At 47.1% G+C, this 17272-nt stretch overlaps 1 protein-coding gene across 2 annotated transcripts in view; it reads left to right on the top strand.

The window, feature by feature from the left end:
- LOC124086506 (polycystin-1-like protein 2) overlaps positions 1 to 17272 on the top strand; it is an 81267-nt gene that overhangs the window by 20261 nt on the left and 43734 nt on the right. For both annotated transcript variants that reach the window (XM_058575937.1, XM_046434784.2), the window contains exons 8-17: positions 1208 to 1285; positions 3781 to 3830; positions 5579 to 5696; positions 7317 to 7524; positions 9531 to 9651; positions 11756 to 11897; positions 13018 to 13194; positions 14934 to 15079; positions 15716 to 15895; positions 16692 to 16823. In XM_058575937.1, the coding sequence (XP_058431920.1) occupies positions 1208 to 1285; positions 3781 to 3830; positions 5579 to 5696; positions 7317 to 7524; positions 9531 to 9651; positions 11756 to 11897; positions 13018 to 13194; positions 14934 to 15079; positions 15716 to 15895; positions 16692 to 16823 (1352 nt within the window). The remainder of the gene's footprint in view (positions 1 to 1207; positions 1286 to 3780; positions 3831 to 5578; positions 5697 to 7316; positions 7525 to 9530; positions 9652 to 11755; positions 11898 to 13017; positions 13195 to 14933; positions 15080 to 15715; positions 15896 to 16691; positions 16824 to 17272) is intronic.

The raw sequence follows: 17272 nt of genomic DNA, 5'->3' as shown, positions 1-17272 counted from the left end.
CCACTATTACCCCCTGCCAGCCCACTGTGGGTATTCCCAGACCCAACGCAGCCCTCCCTTCCCTCTTACCTCTCCCTCCACGGCCACCCCTCCAGCAGGTTCAGGGGCAGGAGTAAGAAACCCGCCCTTGGGTTCCCAACCTCAGAGAACACACACCACATTTTTAAGGGGTCTTCCTGAAGACCCCTCTCTGCTGGGGAGCCCCTCCCCTCGGCCCTTCCCCATAGTGGGAGGAGATGGGTTTCCGGGTATTAGCAGTCCTCTCCAAATAAATCTTCCACACCTCTCTTCCCTTTCCCCTCTCTTTACTCTCTTTGCAATTCTGTCCTTTAAGTCCTAGGCCTGAGGGCTGACTGGAGGGATCCCACAAATCAGGTCAGCCACTCCCTGCAAAAACCAGAGAAGGTAACAGGTGAACAGCATGAGAGAACTTTAATCAGTGTAGCCACCCCGGGAAGGGGAACCCGCGTCCTTAGCCCTGCCTTCCAGGGCCCAACAGGAAGGGCATGGGGGCCAGGGCTGGGGATTGCCCAGCTGGAGGCTCTCTGCAGCTGCCAGCCAGGTGGCCTTGCTCAGGTGTGGTCTGACCACCGCCACCTAAGGATCAGTCAGGTGGGGTCTCTGATAAGAAAGTGGCTGTGGCCTGCAGGGTAGCTTGGACTCATCACAAGAGGTTTATGAGGTCATTCCCTGTTCCTGGGATCCAAGCTGACTGGGGACAAAGAGGATGGACGTGAAATGGAGGCAGAGATGCCAAGTCTTTAATCCTGCTTTCAGCCATGACTTAAACGTTTGCAGGCAAAAGTGAGAAGTCTAAGTCCTTGTTACGCTGTCATGTCCTTCCCTGGGTGGGAAGGAAGTTAAGCTCCAGCCCTGGCTCCATCCCATGAACCATTTCTTTCTCTCCCATGCCCACAATGCCCCTGTACCAATTCCTGCTATGGTTTGGCACTCCTGCCTATGGATCTACCAGACCATAGGCCCTTGAGGACAGGGACCATACTCCTTCATCTCTTGTGTCCACAGAGCCTTGCCCTGTGCCCAGCATATAGCAGATGCTTATTAAATGCTCAGAGGTGAAAGATTCAGGCGCCACCATTCCTTCTGAATGGACTGAAAAGCACGTGCAGGGAGAGTCGTCTCGGCACAAGTTGGACAGTTCCTGGCAATGCCCCTAACACTGCGCCCTTTGCCCTTTGCCTTGCAGGCACCTTTCTGGTCACCGTGCACCTGAGGAATGCCTTCTCAAACTCGAGCTTGGAGATAGGAAGCGTCACTATCACAGGCAAGGTGTTTCCTCAAGGGTGTACAAACTTGTTGCCTGGGATCTAGTGAGGGGCCCCTCAAACAGGGCTCTGAATGCATGTCTTGTACTGCAGACATTCAAAATTCTCTAAAGAGGTAATGATCAAAAAATCAGAAAGAACTTGTGTCTGCGCTGAACATGTACAGATGTTTTTCTTGTCATTATTCCCTAAACAATAAAGCATAACAACTATTAACATAGCATTCATATTATTTTAGGTATTACAAGTAATCTAGAGATGATTTGAAGGATATGAGAAGGGCCAGAGGTGTAGCTCAGTGGTAGAGCACTTACTTAGAATGTGCAAGGCCCTGGGTTTGCTCTCCAGCACTGAGAAACAGAAAGTATAGGAGATGATATGTGTATGTTATATGCAAAAATACAACACCATTTTATATGTGAGCATTCTTGGATTGTGGTATCTGAAGGGATCCTAGAAACAATCCCCTGGGGATATTGAGGGACAATTGTACAGTAAAACATTGAACCACTGGCATGGAATTCTGAATTGGTATTGGTTATGATGTTTCTGGCTATAAGCAACAGAAAGTCCAACTCAAGTCACTTAACATTCAGAGCTTTCTCGTCTCGTATAAGAGATTAGAAAGGAAGAGGGTTGATTCAATGGCCAGTGGTGCCAGCAAGGACCCAGGCTCAGTCTATCTTTCTGCTCTGCCATCCTCAGGCTTTGACTCTGTTCTTACTCTTGTCTCTGATGGAATCAAGGAGGCTGCTGCTGTTCCAGACATTGTATGTCAATTCAGCATCACCCAGAAGCAGCAGAAGGATGTTGCTTTCTGTGCCCTTTCTCTCTAGCACCCAGTCATCTTCCCTCAGACACTGCTGATCAGGGTAGAATGATGCACTCAGCTGTAAAGGAGGCTGGAAAAGCAGGGATGCAGAATTTCGAGGTGCTTATAGGGGAAGGTGAAATCTGGCTGCCAAGAGGAAGGGTGGGGTAAAAGCTGTTGACTGGCCAGTCAGTAGTAGCCATCACAGAGCTTAAAGTTCATCTCAAATGCTTTTGCCAAGGACTCCAAGTGGCAAGGGACAGGAAAGAAGTTCACACTGGACCAATCTGAAAGGAAATTTTATCAGTTCATAAAATGAAGAGTCCAGGGGATAGACATCATTTACACAATGTCCTGGGAAACCTGCCCTCTCCACCTCTTGGTTCTGTGTTGGCGTCATCTGATTCTCTCTTCCCCAGCCCCGCAAGATGGGCCCAGGCTTTGATCCCAGTCCCCAGAAGAGAAAGAACATTCCTTGTTGAGATCTACAGCGGAAGTCCCAGCCTGTCTCTTGCTGGACCAAGCTCAGTTCAGGTTCCTTCCTGGACCTGGCTGAGACCACAGGGAACTGGTACTCGGCGTGGGCATATTGTGAGCATAGGCACAAAGAATAGGGAAGGGATGTGCTCTTTCCTAAAGAAGGGGGCGTGGTTGCCTGTATAGGAGGAAAACACCCTGTACTGTCCACAGCCCTCATTTTCTATGCATGACATCTGAGGCCCAGAGAGGCTAATTGGCTTTGCAGAAGTCACTCAACTAATTCATGGCAGGAGCAGAGGCAGCAACTCTTTCTCTTGATCTCTTCATCCAGGGTTGCTAGACCATCTTCCTTCTTAAGAGTAACGGAGGTCTCTTTGGCATCTTAGCTTTGCTTCATGTAATTTTATAGACCTTCAAAGTTATAGCTGTGTGAATGAGAATTTACTGGAAGAGAATTTTTAAACAGCCAGAGTATCCAGTTCTTAATATACCCAAGTCACTAGAATCAAGCGATCCGTATAGAATAACCCTGTGTTCCTATCAATCACCACACTCAGTTACACATTAATCCCATTCACATTTCAATGTCTTCAGAGCATATCAGATGAACATCCATTTTCCATGTTTTTTAACATGGCACAGTAGCATTCTTTATAGAGAGTTAGGAAGCGTAATGTAAACAGCATAGCATTGAGTGCTCCTGAAATCTTGTTTATAGATGAGAAAACTAAGACACAAGAATAATAACTAGGTCCTCATAGCTATAAGAAGCCCATAGGGAGAAATGAAAACACACCATGGGGTGCTGTGGCCACCCCCACTATCTTGTCAGATCTGATTGCACCCCTTTCCTCTTACTCTACATTCAGTAATGTTGGGTTGGTAGCTTGAGATCTACTCTGGTGGGAATATTTATGCTATGGAAATTAGCATGTGCTATAGACCAGGGCTCCTCACTCTGACCCAGCATCCTCAGCATGATTCTCTGACTGCTGTTTTTGCAGTGGGGGTTGGGGGTAGGGAAGTCTTGCTGTGTTGCCCAGGTTGGTTGGTCTTGAACTCCTAGGCTCTTGTGATCTTGTTTTGGACTCCCAAGAAGCTGGGACCACAGGCATGTGCTACCATGCCTGACTGATTCTGCCTTTTGAATCTTATATGAGGTTTTCTATGAAAGCTTAAAGCTCATTCCCATTGTGTTTACAGCCCCATCCAGTCTTCAAGAACAAACTGGAATGAATGTTAAAGGAAAGAATGTGAGTATCTTTTATAAACACTTAACTTCACAAGAAAAAGATATTCAAGCACTCTGTTAGTTTTGAGTTTTGGTTTGTTGGTACCAATAGTCAAAGCATGGGAATCCCCAAGTCTTCTTCCATTTGAAAGGAGCCCCAAAAGGACTGAAGTCAAACAAATCATGTTTTCTAACCACAACAGAACTATGTTGTGAATCAATAATAAGCTAACTAGGATATATAGATATCTCTTAGACATCTTAGAAATTAAATACAACTCTTCTATAAAAAATTACTGGACCAAAGATATAACAACAAAGGAAATCAGAAAATATCTCTAACTAAATGATAATGACAATAAAACCTAATCAAATTTGTGCGGTACAGCTAAAGCAGTACTTAGAGGAAAATTCATAGCTTTAGTGTTTATGTTAGAAAACAAATACACATTCTTTAGTTGTTATGACAAGATTGAGTATTCAACTCCTTGCTATTAATATTGTTCATGTGTGCATAATTCAATAACAAAGACCTATCATGTACCTATAATGTTCAAGGTTTGTGTTAGTGTCTGGGAAGGTAACGGTGAATAAACAGAGGTGGTCCCTGCCTTCACGAAGCTCACTGAGTGAGACAAACAAAATAAAAGAATTAAGAATTGTGTTAAGTGTCTACAAATAACCAGCAGGGTGCAGAGATACAAACATCAGAGTAGTCTAGCAAATGTGGTCAGATGAGCCTCCCAAGAGGTGATGTGAAAATATGAAGCATGCTGGGAAACAGAGTAAGAGCTTGCTGATGGGTGGGATGAGAAGGCCCTTAAGCTGGAAATGGCCTGAAGCCAGTGTGGCTAGAGCCTGGTGCGGGAGAAGGACTAGGATTACAGAGGTGGACAGAGGCCAGAAGGCATGGAGCCTTAGGTGCTAAGGTAAGAAATTTGGATTTTATTCTCAGGCTGTGGGAAGCCACTAAAGATTGAGTTCTACTGTAATCTCATACTATTCCAGGCTAAGATCTCTAGGCTTGAACAAGAGGCCCTACCACTTGAGCTGTTCAACAGGTCCGATCAGAATTTACTCCCAGAACATTCCGAGTACCTGCCAAGCCCTTTCCTAGAACCCACATTCTCCCCATTATTGCCCAGCCCACCCTCTCTCCCCCTCCTGTGGTTGTTCTGGGAGCCTGTCCTCCAGGGAAATGTTCCCTGGCTCCAATGACCAGTTTATAGAGGTAACAACTGGCTCTTTTTAGATTGAATCACAGCAGCCCTGCAGGTCAGATGCTATCAAACCCTCAGAGGAACAGATGCTCAGAGACTTAGAAACTGGCTGAAGGTCATGGGCTAATGAGGCAATCTGAGCTTTGGCCAGCCCCAAGGGCTACGTTCTTAATTTATTGCCTCTTTCCTCCACCTCTCACGATTCCCTAGGACTCCCTTCCTCAAAGTTTTGTCCATTTGTTTGCCTGTTTTTTTTTTTTTTCTTTTTTAACCTAACTTCAAGGCAAGGGCTGGATCTTTTTCTTGTATCTCCAGGAAGGGCCTGGCCCAGAGAGGCCTGTGTCAGTATAGCTGAATGCATGGTAGACCCTGAGCCCACGCTCAGAGTCACTCACCCAGTGATCCTGAGTGGATAGGTTAGGGTCTTTCTCCATTCCAAGGTTTCTACTTTGGCCACTCTTGGCACAGATTGCTCAGAGGTGGGTGTGGGTTGGCAGCACACCCTACAGCCTGTGAATGGGGAGTCTCACCATGGCTGTTTCTTCTGCAGAGAGACAAAGGGGCTATGGAGGTGCATGTTGAGCCTGGTATGTACGCAGACCCTTTCACAACAGTCACTCTGAGCTGGCCAGATGATGACAAGGATCTACGTTTCCACTGGTCATGTGGTAGGTAGTCCTTTCTCAATAAGTCATGACCTGAGGTCAGAGTTTGATGTTTTCTTGCTTTTCACACCAACAGTACTACTTAAGCCTAACATTTTATGTAATGTGTACATGCAAGAGACTGCAAATTCCATGGAAATGGGAGATGAGGAAATCATGGCAAACCAAGGTTGGGTGGAGGATGGTCCTGAATGCAGGCCACAAGGGGATATAGAAAATTAAAACCAGTAATAAACTCATAAAATCCTGTGTGCATTTTTATTACCAGCATGCACAGGCAATTCTGACAATGTCAGTGATGCAATACTCCCACCCCACCAGATGTGTCACTGCAGAGAGTCTAGAAAGGGTGTGAGTTGGCATTTGTTGACAAACCAAGATGGTAGCACCACTTTTCAGAATCAGTGACCTCCTTTTTATAGGGACATACCCTAGCTGCATGTGCACTCTTTTAGAAATAAGATGCATGTCATTCATAACATGCACATTGCTTTTGCAACCCTTGTTTTCTTCCTTGAACAACGTATTCTTCATATTTTAATGTTATGGGGTCTTCTTGTTCATCTTGATTTTCGTAATGGCTATACAATGCATCATCAAGTTGATGTGTGATCAATTATCCAAAAAGATGGCATATGGACCAGTGCCATCTTTTTAGATAATTAGGTTGCCACCAATTGTTTGCTGTATAAACAATACTGTAATGAACACCCTCATAGTTTGATCTTTGTTTACCTCTGTGGTTGTTTTTATAACTAAATGACCCTATTATTCTAAAAATGGAATAATGGGGTCAAAAATCATGCACAAGTTCAAGGTTTTTGATATTGCCACATGGTCATAACTTTCTATTACTTCTTATTACTTGAATACAGAGGACACAAGTGTAGAGTTCAAGTAACTGAGCAGAGCCTGCCTCTTGATGAACACATTGGAGTGGGTAGCGAGTGAGGCAGTGATGGATAGAGACCAATCAGCAGCTTTGAATCTTAGGGAGATGCCAACATAAAGCAGGGGGTGATTCAGCAGAGCAGATGGAGGCACCCATAGCACTCTACAGGGACATAGCTATGGACAACCTCCTCCACATGGAGTGACAAACTTCTCCAAGGATGAGAAGTTGCCTTCTGGAGCACAGATCCTCCTGGTGTTTCTCTTGCCAAGTGCCAGCCTGATCATCTATGAAAGTCCCTGGTATAAAACCAACTGTATAGATCCCACAGGTTTGCTCCATGTCTAGGTGCGGTGTGGGCCATTTCCCAAAGCATCCTCTGCAGCCCCATTCCTGCAATCCATAAGTGACGATTCTTTAAAAAACTAAAATCTGTTTGTAACTAACACAGTTAATATTGACCTCTTTCTTCTAAAAATATCAAATCAAGCTGTAGTATGGCCTGCTTCACTGCTATTTGGGAGGCTGAGGCAGGAGGGTCACTTGAGCTTAGGAGTTGGAGACTAATCTGAGCAACACAGTGAGATCCCATCTTAAACAAATGGTCCTCAGAGCCTGCTTCTTGATGAACACATTGGAGGGGGTAGTGAGGGGTCCTCAAACTAGAAGATAGCCACATGTGCCAAGTTCAGTGTTCCTGACAGATGACAGTGTTTGCTCACCTCTCTCAGGGCGATGCTGGGCTCAGTGGAGCAACTGTGTTGAGAGGCAGCTGCTCCGCATGGACCAGAGGGAGTTGGTAGTCCCACCATCCTGCCTGCCACCACCAGACTCTGCTGTCACCCTGCACCTGGACGTCCTGAGGGGCCAGGAGCTACAGAACAAGGCAGAGCAGTGTCTCTATGTCTCTGCTCCCCTGAACCTCAAACCTCAAATCAGGTGGGCAAGTTCCTCCAGGGTTGTCATTCATTCATCAGTCAATACTTACCGAGAGCCAACCCAGGCTGGCCCTGACTTAGGGGCGGGGCTGGCAAGGGTGGGCAGACTGTCCTGGCTGTTCTCATAAGGGTTTCAGCAACAACTGGAGCAAAGGAATGAAGGGAGCGACTACACATCCATGACAGCTTCCCCAGCTGGGGGTCAGAGAGGGCTTCCCGCAGGAGCTGGGGATTAGCAGAGATGTGCCTAGGGAAGAGGAAGTGACTTGGCCAGAGAGTGGGGGCTGGAGAGGGAACAGAGAGGGGAAAGGGAGAGAACAGAGAGCAACCAGGAAGTGAAAGTGGAGAGTATCCTTGAGATTGGAGGAGAGAGGGGCAAGAGGAGCTGGAAGAGCAGGCAGGGACTTGTAGGTCATGCCACGTTTGGGTCTCTTTCCTAAGAATTCAGTAGAGAATGCCAGCCAAGAGTGCTGAGCAGTTAGAGACATGGTCACATCTTGCTTCAAAACACTCTGCTAGCAGAGTGGAGAATGGGTGCAGGAGGGTAGGAACCCTCAGGGAGGTTGCTCCTGCTGTTGCTGGAGTCAAGGTAAGAGCTCAGGGTAGCATAGCCTAGCAGCCTGGTCCCTGTAGCAACAAAATAGCTTATTCTAACCATGACTAACTCCTGACGGATGAAGACTCTGTCTACAGGTTTGGACAGGGCTAAAGGAACAACCTAAGGTTACAATGCAGCACAGGAATTCATCACTCCAAAACTGCTAAGATGGGGTGGGGTAGGATTCCTGGGAGCTGTGGCAGTAGAAGGACCTCCCAGCAGGAGCCCTGGGCTTTGCTAGCAAGACACAGCTGCCACCAACTGCAGCCTCCAAGGAAGGAGCAGGGAAAACACTGAATGCAAACCTCACCTTCTCTCCTCACACCACCAGTGCTCTACCAGGGCTCCCATTGGTAGGACCCAAGTAGAAGCCTGAGGGTGCAGGAGCTGGGGCATCACAGCCTGTTGAGGCCAGTCAATGGGTCACAGCCAGAGAAAGCTGGAGGACAGTCTGGAGGGGCCAAAGGAGACCATCTTGTACTAAAATATACATCAAGAGAGAAGGAAGAATAGGAAGAGTCAAGAACTTTTGAGGTTTTAAAATCTGGAAGACCCAGGGGATGGACTGGATACAGAGCAGATGCCAAAGTGACCTCCCAGGGGCTCCAGGGAGGGAGTAGGGCATTACAGAGAAGACCCAGGGTTCAGGTAAGACATGGGGGTTCCATCACCTACTTAGGAGGTGTATCACCTTGGGAAAATGACATCAGTTCTCTGAGCCTGTGTGTGCTCTGGGGATACTGAAGTGTCACCCACAGGGCTGCTATAAGAATCTGATGCACTAACACCCAGGAACATGATTTATGCATGCACATGTGCTATGAAACCACAGCATTATTTCCTATTATCAGAACTCAGAGAATTGCAATAATGCATGCCTGTAAACCCAGCTACTTGGGAGTCTGAGGCAGGAAGACAGAAAGTTCAAGATCAATCTGGGCAACCTAGTGAGACCCTATCTTGAAATAAAAATAAAAAACAGCTGGAGGTATAGCTCAGAGGTTCAGCACCCTTGACTTTGATCCCAGTACTACATACATAGTAAATAAATTTTAAAAAGGAGAATCACAGAAATTGATGGATCTTATCCCCTTACTTGGCAGATGAGGCTGAGAGAGTTTGGTGACTTGGCCATTCCTAGGTGGCAAGGGCAGGACTTGAACCCAGGGTTCTGTTCAGCTGCCTGTACTTTTCACGACTTTACTCTGTGCAGTGAACAAAATGAAAGTTCAGTGAGGCCATGAGCCCTCCAGGCGAGAACAAGGCTTTCCTTGGTAGAGGTGGGCAGCCGTGGCTTTTACTCCACGTTTCGTCTGGAAAAAGGCCACTGCCCACCTTCTCAAAGGACTTGGGAAGATCCCACGGCCGCCGCACCCAGGGAGCTTCCTCGCCCTCTTTCTCCCTTTCAGCTGTGAGAAGAACTGTCGCCTGGTGACTGCTGGTGAAGACCTTGAGCTCAGGGTCACCTTGGGAGGCGATGCCTCAGTGGCCACGTTCAGCTGGTACTTAGATGACACTGCCCCAGATAAGGTGAGGATGCTGATAACCACTCACGGGAAACCATCTCCCTTTTTTACCAGACCTGTGTTGAATGTCCAGTATTGAGAAGTGGGTCAGCTCCACACGGAGCCAGTGCAGTGGTCAGGAGGGCTGGAGGACATGCCACTGAGGCACAGAAGGGACTGGTCAGCAGGCCGAGTAGGTGCAAAGGATCAAAGACTATGGGAGATGTTGACATTTTTTCATATATTTGTTGATTAATTGTATATCATCTTCTGAGAAGTATCTGTTCTGTTCCTTGGCCCATTTATTGATTTGGTTATTTGTTTTGGTTTTTTTTTTTTTTTTTTGGTGTTAAGATTTTTGAGTTGTTTTTTTTTTTGTATCCTAGAGATTAGTGCTCTATCTGATGTGTGTGTGGTAAAAATTTGCTCCCATTCTGTAGGCTCTCTATTCACCTCACTGATTGTTTCTTCTGCTGAGAAGAAGCCTTTTAGTTGGAATCTATCCCATTTATTGATTCTTGATTTTAATTCTTATGCTACAAGGAATCTTATTTAGGAAGTCAGGGCCTTTCTGACATGATGGAGATTTGGGCCTACTTTTTCTTCTATTAGGTGTAGGGTCTCTGGCTTAATTCCTTAATTCCTAGGTTCTTGATTCACTTAATTCCTTAATTCACTAGGTTCTTGATTTACCATGCACAAAACTCAACTCAATTCACTTGAGTTGAGTTTGTGCATGGTAAGAAATAGGGGCTTAATTTCATTTTGTTGCATATGGATTTCTAAAACCACTCTAAGATTTCATCTCACTCCAGTCAGAATGGCAGCTATTATGAATACAAACAACAATAAGAGTTGGTGAGAATGTGGGGGGAAAGGCACATTCATACATTGCTGGTGGGACTGCAAATTGGTGCAGCCAATCTGGAAAGCAGTATGGAGATTCTTGAAAAACTGGGAATGGAACCACCATTTGACCCAGCTATCCTGCTCCTCAGTTTATACCCAAAGGTCTTAAAAACAGCATATTACAGTGATGCAGCCATATCAATGTTTATAGCAGCACAATTCACAGTAGCTAAATTGTGGAACCAACCTATATACCCTTCAGTAGATGAAAGGATAAAGAAAATGTGAGATATATATATGTATATATATATATATATATATATATATATACACACACACACACACACAGTGGAATATTACTCAGTATTAAAAGAGAATAAAATCATGGCATTTGCATGTAAATGGATAGAGTTGGAGAAAATAATGCTAACTGAAGTTAGCCAGTCCCCCAAAACCAAATGCCAAATGTTTTCTCTGATATATAGATGCTGATTCATAATGGGGATTGGGGGCAGCATGGGAGGAACAGATGAACTTTAAATAGGGCAAAAGGGAGGGAGGGAAAGGAGGGGGCATGGGGGTAGGAAAGATGGTGCAATGAGACAGACATCATTACCCTAAGTACATGTATGAAAACACTAATGGTGTGACTCTACTTTGTGTATAACCAGAGACATGAGAAATGGTACTCTATCTGTGTAATTTGAATTTAATTGCATTCTGCTGTCATATATAACAAATTAGAATGGAAAAAAAAAAAGACTCTAGGAGGCACTTTGGCTGATATAGTGGTGCCCAGCCAAGGTCCCCTTCCAGGCTGGTGCACCTATCCCCCAACTGCTGGGCGGTGGCTGTTGGCCAAGAGCTGGCACATGTGGGGAAACGGACAGCCCAGCCCCCTTGCCCGAAGCAGGCAGTTTCTACAGTCCCTTCTGCTCCAGAACTCCCCATGGGGCCAGGCGGAGGCTGGACAGCCCCTCAAACCTCTTCTTTTCCTCATTTCTTTCTCTGCCCTGGTCTGCTTCCCTGCCTCCCCTGCTGGTTTTCCCAGAGAGTCTCCCTCACTACACAAGCCCCTCTCCAGGCTCCTCTTCCAGGGGACTTAAGACAGACAGCCTAACAAGGCCGAAGACAGGCTATGCAGCCTCCAGAAAGCCAGCAGTGCCTGCCCTCCGCTCATCAGACAGAAACCTGAAAGCCTCCCTCTGGGTCAGATGCCACTGTCCTGGGGAGGCCCAGTGGCCTGACTCCCAGAGACCCTGGGCATGGCTCTTTTTCAGGTGGAGCCCCTCCCAGCTGCCTGCAGACTCAGAGGATTCTGGCTACGTTCTCTAGTCCTGCTCCAGAGCAACACCTCCACCCTGTCGCTCAACAGCAGCTCCCTGCAGACCTGGGGCGAGGTCATCAGGATCCGAGCCACAGGTGTGAACTACCCTTCCACTTGCTGTTAGGGACCCAAGACAAACCAGAAACCATAATATGGGGCTTCATTCAGTGTAGCCGGGGGCTCTAGAGTGAATTCCACCACTGTGGGATTCTGTCTTTTTACCCGGGAGACTGGGCAAAGGATTTATCCTCTCCATGCCCCAGTCTTCTCCCAAGTAAGCTGGGGATGGTAAAAGGGCCTGCCTCGGAACTGCTATTATGCAGGTGGCATGGGAGGACCCCAGTGGGATGAGCAGGTTGTTCTGGGGTCGTGCAACCTGAGTGTCCTGTCAGGAGAGTTCAGAGATGCTCATTTAGAACAAGCCCTGGGTGGGAAATGTAGTCTCAAAAACAAACAAACAAACAAACAAAATCTGTTGATTATTCTTTTCAGGAAGAATGTGTCTGATTCTGTATTTTCTAAAGTGGCTCATAGATCACCCACTCTGGGAGAAACTGGTGTACCCATTAAATGGACACTCTGGAGTCCAACCCAGGCCATCCAAATTGAATTTAGACCATGGAATTAATTGTAATTGATTAAAATCCTCCTTTTCCCAGTTCTTGCAGGCAGATAACTCCTTTTTGAAAACTGGTCTTTTGAAAACAGGTCAACCGAGGGCTCTTCCCAGTGCTGAGGGGCCTCAAAAGAGTCAGGCTTGTGGGATTAGCCTGTTCTCAATCCTGGCTCTGACCTTTGCTGTCGCAGAGATCTTGAGCAAGACATTGTTTCCCAATAGTCTTCCTCGTTATGCTATCTCTGTGAGGAAATTATTATTGGCCCCATTTTACAGATGACAAACTTGCCTGTAATAAGATCATGTTCAAGTTTAAGATCACTTGGATGGTAAATGGCAGAACTGGAATTGCAGCTCAGATCTGACTGATTCTCTTCGTCTACCTCTGCCCAGTTACTCCCTGGGATCCCTGGGTCAGGGCAAGTTGTTAGATATGAATATTTTGGGGTTTCCCAAAATCTCCAGAGAGGTATGGGGCTCTGGGCTTGGAGTGGGGGCTCAGGAATCTGTGTGTTTAACAAGCTCCCCTGGGATCTTGAAGCACAATGGGGAGCTTGTTAAACACAGCTCCCTAAACGCCATCTGTCTTCACTCTTCAGCACTGACCGGGGACGCCTATGGGGAGGACACCTACGTGATCAGCACTCTGCCTCTCCCCGAGGTGCCCACCTGTGAGATTGCCCCAGAGGAGGGCACTGTGCTGACACGCTTCTCCATTCTCTGTGACGCCTCCAAGTCCCTTGGCCCCCTGGAGTACTGCTTCTGTCTGGAATCAGGTACCAGCCATGGACTCTGCTCTGCCCTCGGTTCCTGGGCTTATTCTCACCAAGAACTCTCTCTGGGAGCTGCAAAGAATGTGTTCTATGGGTTGAAGAGATCAACAGGGTGAGGGATCCCCTAAACCTTGACCTCTACCCGCAAGGTATGGATCCAACCATGACCCCACAGAGACATGAGAAGCAGGTTCCAACAGTAGCTCCCCTACTGTCATGGAGACCCAAAAACCTCTGCCCTAGAAAGGGGATATTGAAAGGGTAAAATGAACAGGTTACCAGAAGATGACCAGGTGGGACCATATGAGGACACCATGCCCAGACACTGGGGTAGCTGTGACTCTGAAAGCCTGGAGCTTCTCAAGAAGACAGATGGTCTGGTTCACAGAGTCTTCACAATTTCATTGACCCTGCTTTGCAGGTGAGAGTAGGGAAATGGGTGATGTCACAGGACAGGCTCAGCTGATAGGAGAACATTTTTGAAAGGTTTACAGGTGACAAACATTGAAGACCCCATCCACATTACATAAAACCCCGCAGTCACCCATTGCCATAACAACTCACATCCAGGATCACAGTGGGCATGAGCAGGGGGTTGGACAGCCCACTCTCCATTTATTCTCCCATTTGAGTGATGGCTGGTCCTGGGAGGGTTCACCTGATCCCTTATTTCCTCCTGGCAGGCCTGGGAATTTTGTGACCCTCTAATGAGCTCTAAAAGTATTCTAGTTGTATTGGATCTTTCCTCCAAACCTAGGCACCGTGAGTTTTTCTCAGACTCTCTCCAATATCCAGCTACAGACACCACTGTGACATAAATGCCATATGTTGACTAGGGAGAGGTGGATATAAGCTCTTTTGAGGTCTAGGGGAGTAGTTTTTAAGGGGCGCCCTGCCAAAGAGATGTGGAAATGCACGGCTATTAAGAGGGCTGTGACTGGGTCTGAGCCTGCAAGGAAATATTCCAAGCAAAGTGGGATTTCATTTACAACTGGCATCCCACAAAGGGAGAGGCCAGGACAGATGCTCTAATTCCAGTTGGTTATTCCCTTAGTACCCTACCCCCACACAGGTGAGCAAGAAGGCAGACAGGTGTGACCACATAAAACGAGGGATTAATCACACGTCAATAACTTCATGATTGTCTGCACACTATACAGCAGCTGGTGATTGGTGGGACCCAGGGAAGGTACAAAGGATTTTCATTCGCTCACTTTTTTTTTTTTTTTTGCAATAAATATATATTGAACATGAGGCTATTTTAGGTCCTGGATATTCAGCAGTGAACAAACGGAGGATGCCCTTGACCTCATGATCTCTATTATCTAGAAGTGAGGGAAGCTGGTGAACAAAGACAAGTGTGGCAGGGGCACCGTTTGACACAAAGCTGGGGAGGGGCTTTGTAAAGGAAGGGACATTTGAGGGAGTTTGGGTGTTTAGAGCTAAGTTCTCTTTTCTTCTCTCTTTCCACCCCCACACCCCCGCCGCCCCTTCCTTCTTTTTCTATTTGGTATAATTTGGTTTAACACTTTTAATTTATTTTAAAAGGCTATAAACAGGGGATTTTTTTTTCTGTTTTTCATGGATTTTAGAAAAACAATTCCAACATTGCAGCAGCCTTCAGTTACTTAGGACAATGTATCTGTATATTTGGCTATTTTCTCCCTGAAAATGTGGGACCCCAGAGTGCTGCCTCACCTTTCCTGAGGCTTGGAGATGCCCCCCTTTTCCCGTTTTCCCAGGTTTCTGCCTACACTGTGGCCCTGAAGAAGCCCTCCCATCTGTATATCTACCACTTGGAAAAGAAAACAATGACTTTGTGCTGACAGTGGTCATTTCTGTCACAAACCAGGCAGGGGACAGACAGCAGACCCATGCAACTGTTAAGGTGGGTGGTGGGATTAAACTAAGACTAAGAAACTCCTCTTCCCATCTAGACCTCACCCCAGGGATGGCTGAGGGGCTTGGCCAGAGGAATCACTGATTCACTCATTCCTTCAACAAATAATTACAGAGCATCCTCTATGTGCCCTGCCCCAAGGATATAGCAACAAGCACGTGGACATGGCCCCTGCCCTAGCAGATCTTTTCACTTAGTGGTGGCCAGAATAGGGGTAGAGTCTTGGGAGCAGGGGAGGGTTAGGTAGAAGGACCCAGGCATGAGTTAGGCCAGCACCTTCGGAGAGTTCAGAGGAAGGAGAACCAAGATAGTCAGCAAGAATGCAGGGCAGCAATTGGATAAAGTCCTGAGAAAGGTTCAAGGGTCAGAAGCCAGGAGGAGATGGAAGGTCCTGAGAGCCAGTTGAAGAGGATAGCCAGAGAAGAGGCAGCGGCTTGCCCAGAGCTGGTCTTGGTGGCCATCAGCTGCCTGACGCAAGCAGGCCTGGCTGTGCTCCAGCCTGAGGAAGTGCCCAAGAGCCCCATGCCAGCCTGCCATGGTTCCTCACACGAAGACCCATGACTTCAGGCACCAGGTTCTCAAACAAGGACAACTGACCTAAGCCTGTCCCTGTCTCCTGGTCAGGTGGGTCTCAGTGACACAAGTGTTGGAGATGTGGCACTCCAGACAATCACCACCTCTCTGCAAGGCGAGCATGGCCCTGAGCAGCTTCTCCAGCTGGCCAAGTCTGTGTCCTCCATACTGGACCAGGAGGACCAGGGCAAGGGCTCCAAGCAGCCGCTGAGAATGGACATCAGAAGGAAGGTACTTGGGGCTGGGGGCCCCAGGATCTGCATTCAGCCACTTGGGGCAAGGGTAGAGTTCACGGATCGGTGGAGAGACCTTTAGTGTCTCCCAGTGGTTGATATCACCTCCCACTCTGGTTGTTCTGATGACACAAAAAGGCAATGCCTCTTTTATTGATAGCCTTTCTCTGCTCACTGTCACAGAGTCGCAGGCTTCAGGGACGGGGAGGGGATTTAGAGTGCATCACTTCAGGCCCTACATATTAAAGATGATAAAAGCAAGGCCAGAGGAGAAAAGTGACTTGGTCTAGGTTAAGCATACCCCACAGGGCTGCCCCTTGTGGAGGTTCTGGGGAGAATCCATTTCCTGGCCTTTCCAGCTCCTAGAGGCCACCTGCAGTCCATGGCTCACAGCTCCTTGCTGCATCTTCTCTCACCCATCTCCTCTAACTGACCCTGCTGCCTCCCCTCTTACAAAGAGATGACCCTGAGATGACATTGATCCCATCTGTTAATCCAGAAGAACCTTCCTATCTCAGGAGTCTTAATTTAATCCCATCTGCAAAGTGATTTTGCCAAAGTGCCTCTTACCATGCAAGGTTACATGTTCTCAGGTTTCAAGGATTAAGATAAGGACATCTTTGGGAAGCCATTACCCTGCCTTCCACACATCCTGTGAGGCAAATGCAGGTTTGGGGGGCTTTGGAAGACCCAGATGAACCTGGTCACTTCTCTGACCCAGGATCTTCCTGAAATGCCTTCCTGGAGTCTCTAGAATCACATGACCTCTCTATGCCTCTCCTCCCTGTGCCAAGGTCAGAGAGCATGTGCTGGAGTCGCTGTCCATGGTTGCCACCAACCTGGAGGACATGCAGAGAGTGCAGGGCCTGGCTGAGGTGCTGAGGGAGGTGACCCACAACAGTAAGGAGCTCACATCGTTGGCCCAGGTAAGACGTTTCCATCCACTGAGCTGATTCAGTGCAGGAGTCAAAGGGGTCCCTTAGTCACAGGGCTCTCCCAGTATGCCAAGGCTCCTGCCACCTTCTTCCTAAGGGTCCTGCATGGGTGGTACAAAGGAAGGCATCCCTCCAGAAGCCCCCTGTGTCTCACCCTGGGTGCGATGGTCTGTCTACCCATACCCTCAACCTCCACCTACTGGTGAGCATCTTTTTTTTTTTTTTAGGATTGGAGACTTTATTATATGATATTGTCTAGATCTTTTCACATTCTAACTTGAGGTTATACATTTTTTTCTACTTAAATTTTTATAAACATATATATATTTAAATTTTTTATTCAAATTTGTTATATATGACAGCAGAATGCACTACCATTCATATTACATATATAGAGCACAATTTTTCATATCTCTGCTTGTATACAAAGTATGTTCATA

This window comes from Marmota monax, unplaced genomic scaffold (assembly GCF_021218885.2).
Source record: "Marmota monax isolate L192 unplaced genomic scaffold, Marmota_monax_Labrador192_F-V1.1 WCK01_AAM20220418_F8-fsc00024, whole genome shotgun sequence".
NCBI classification, from domain to species: domain Eukaryota; kingdom Metazoa; phylum Chordata; class Mammalia; order Rodentia; family Sciuridae; genus Marmota; species Marmota monax.
This window is presented reverse-complemented; position numbering and strand designations above follow the sequence as displayed.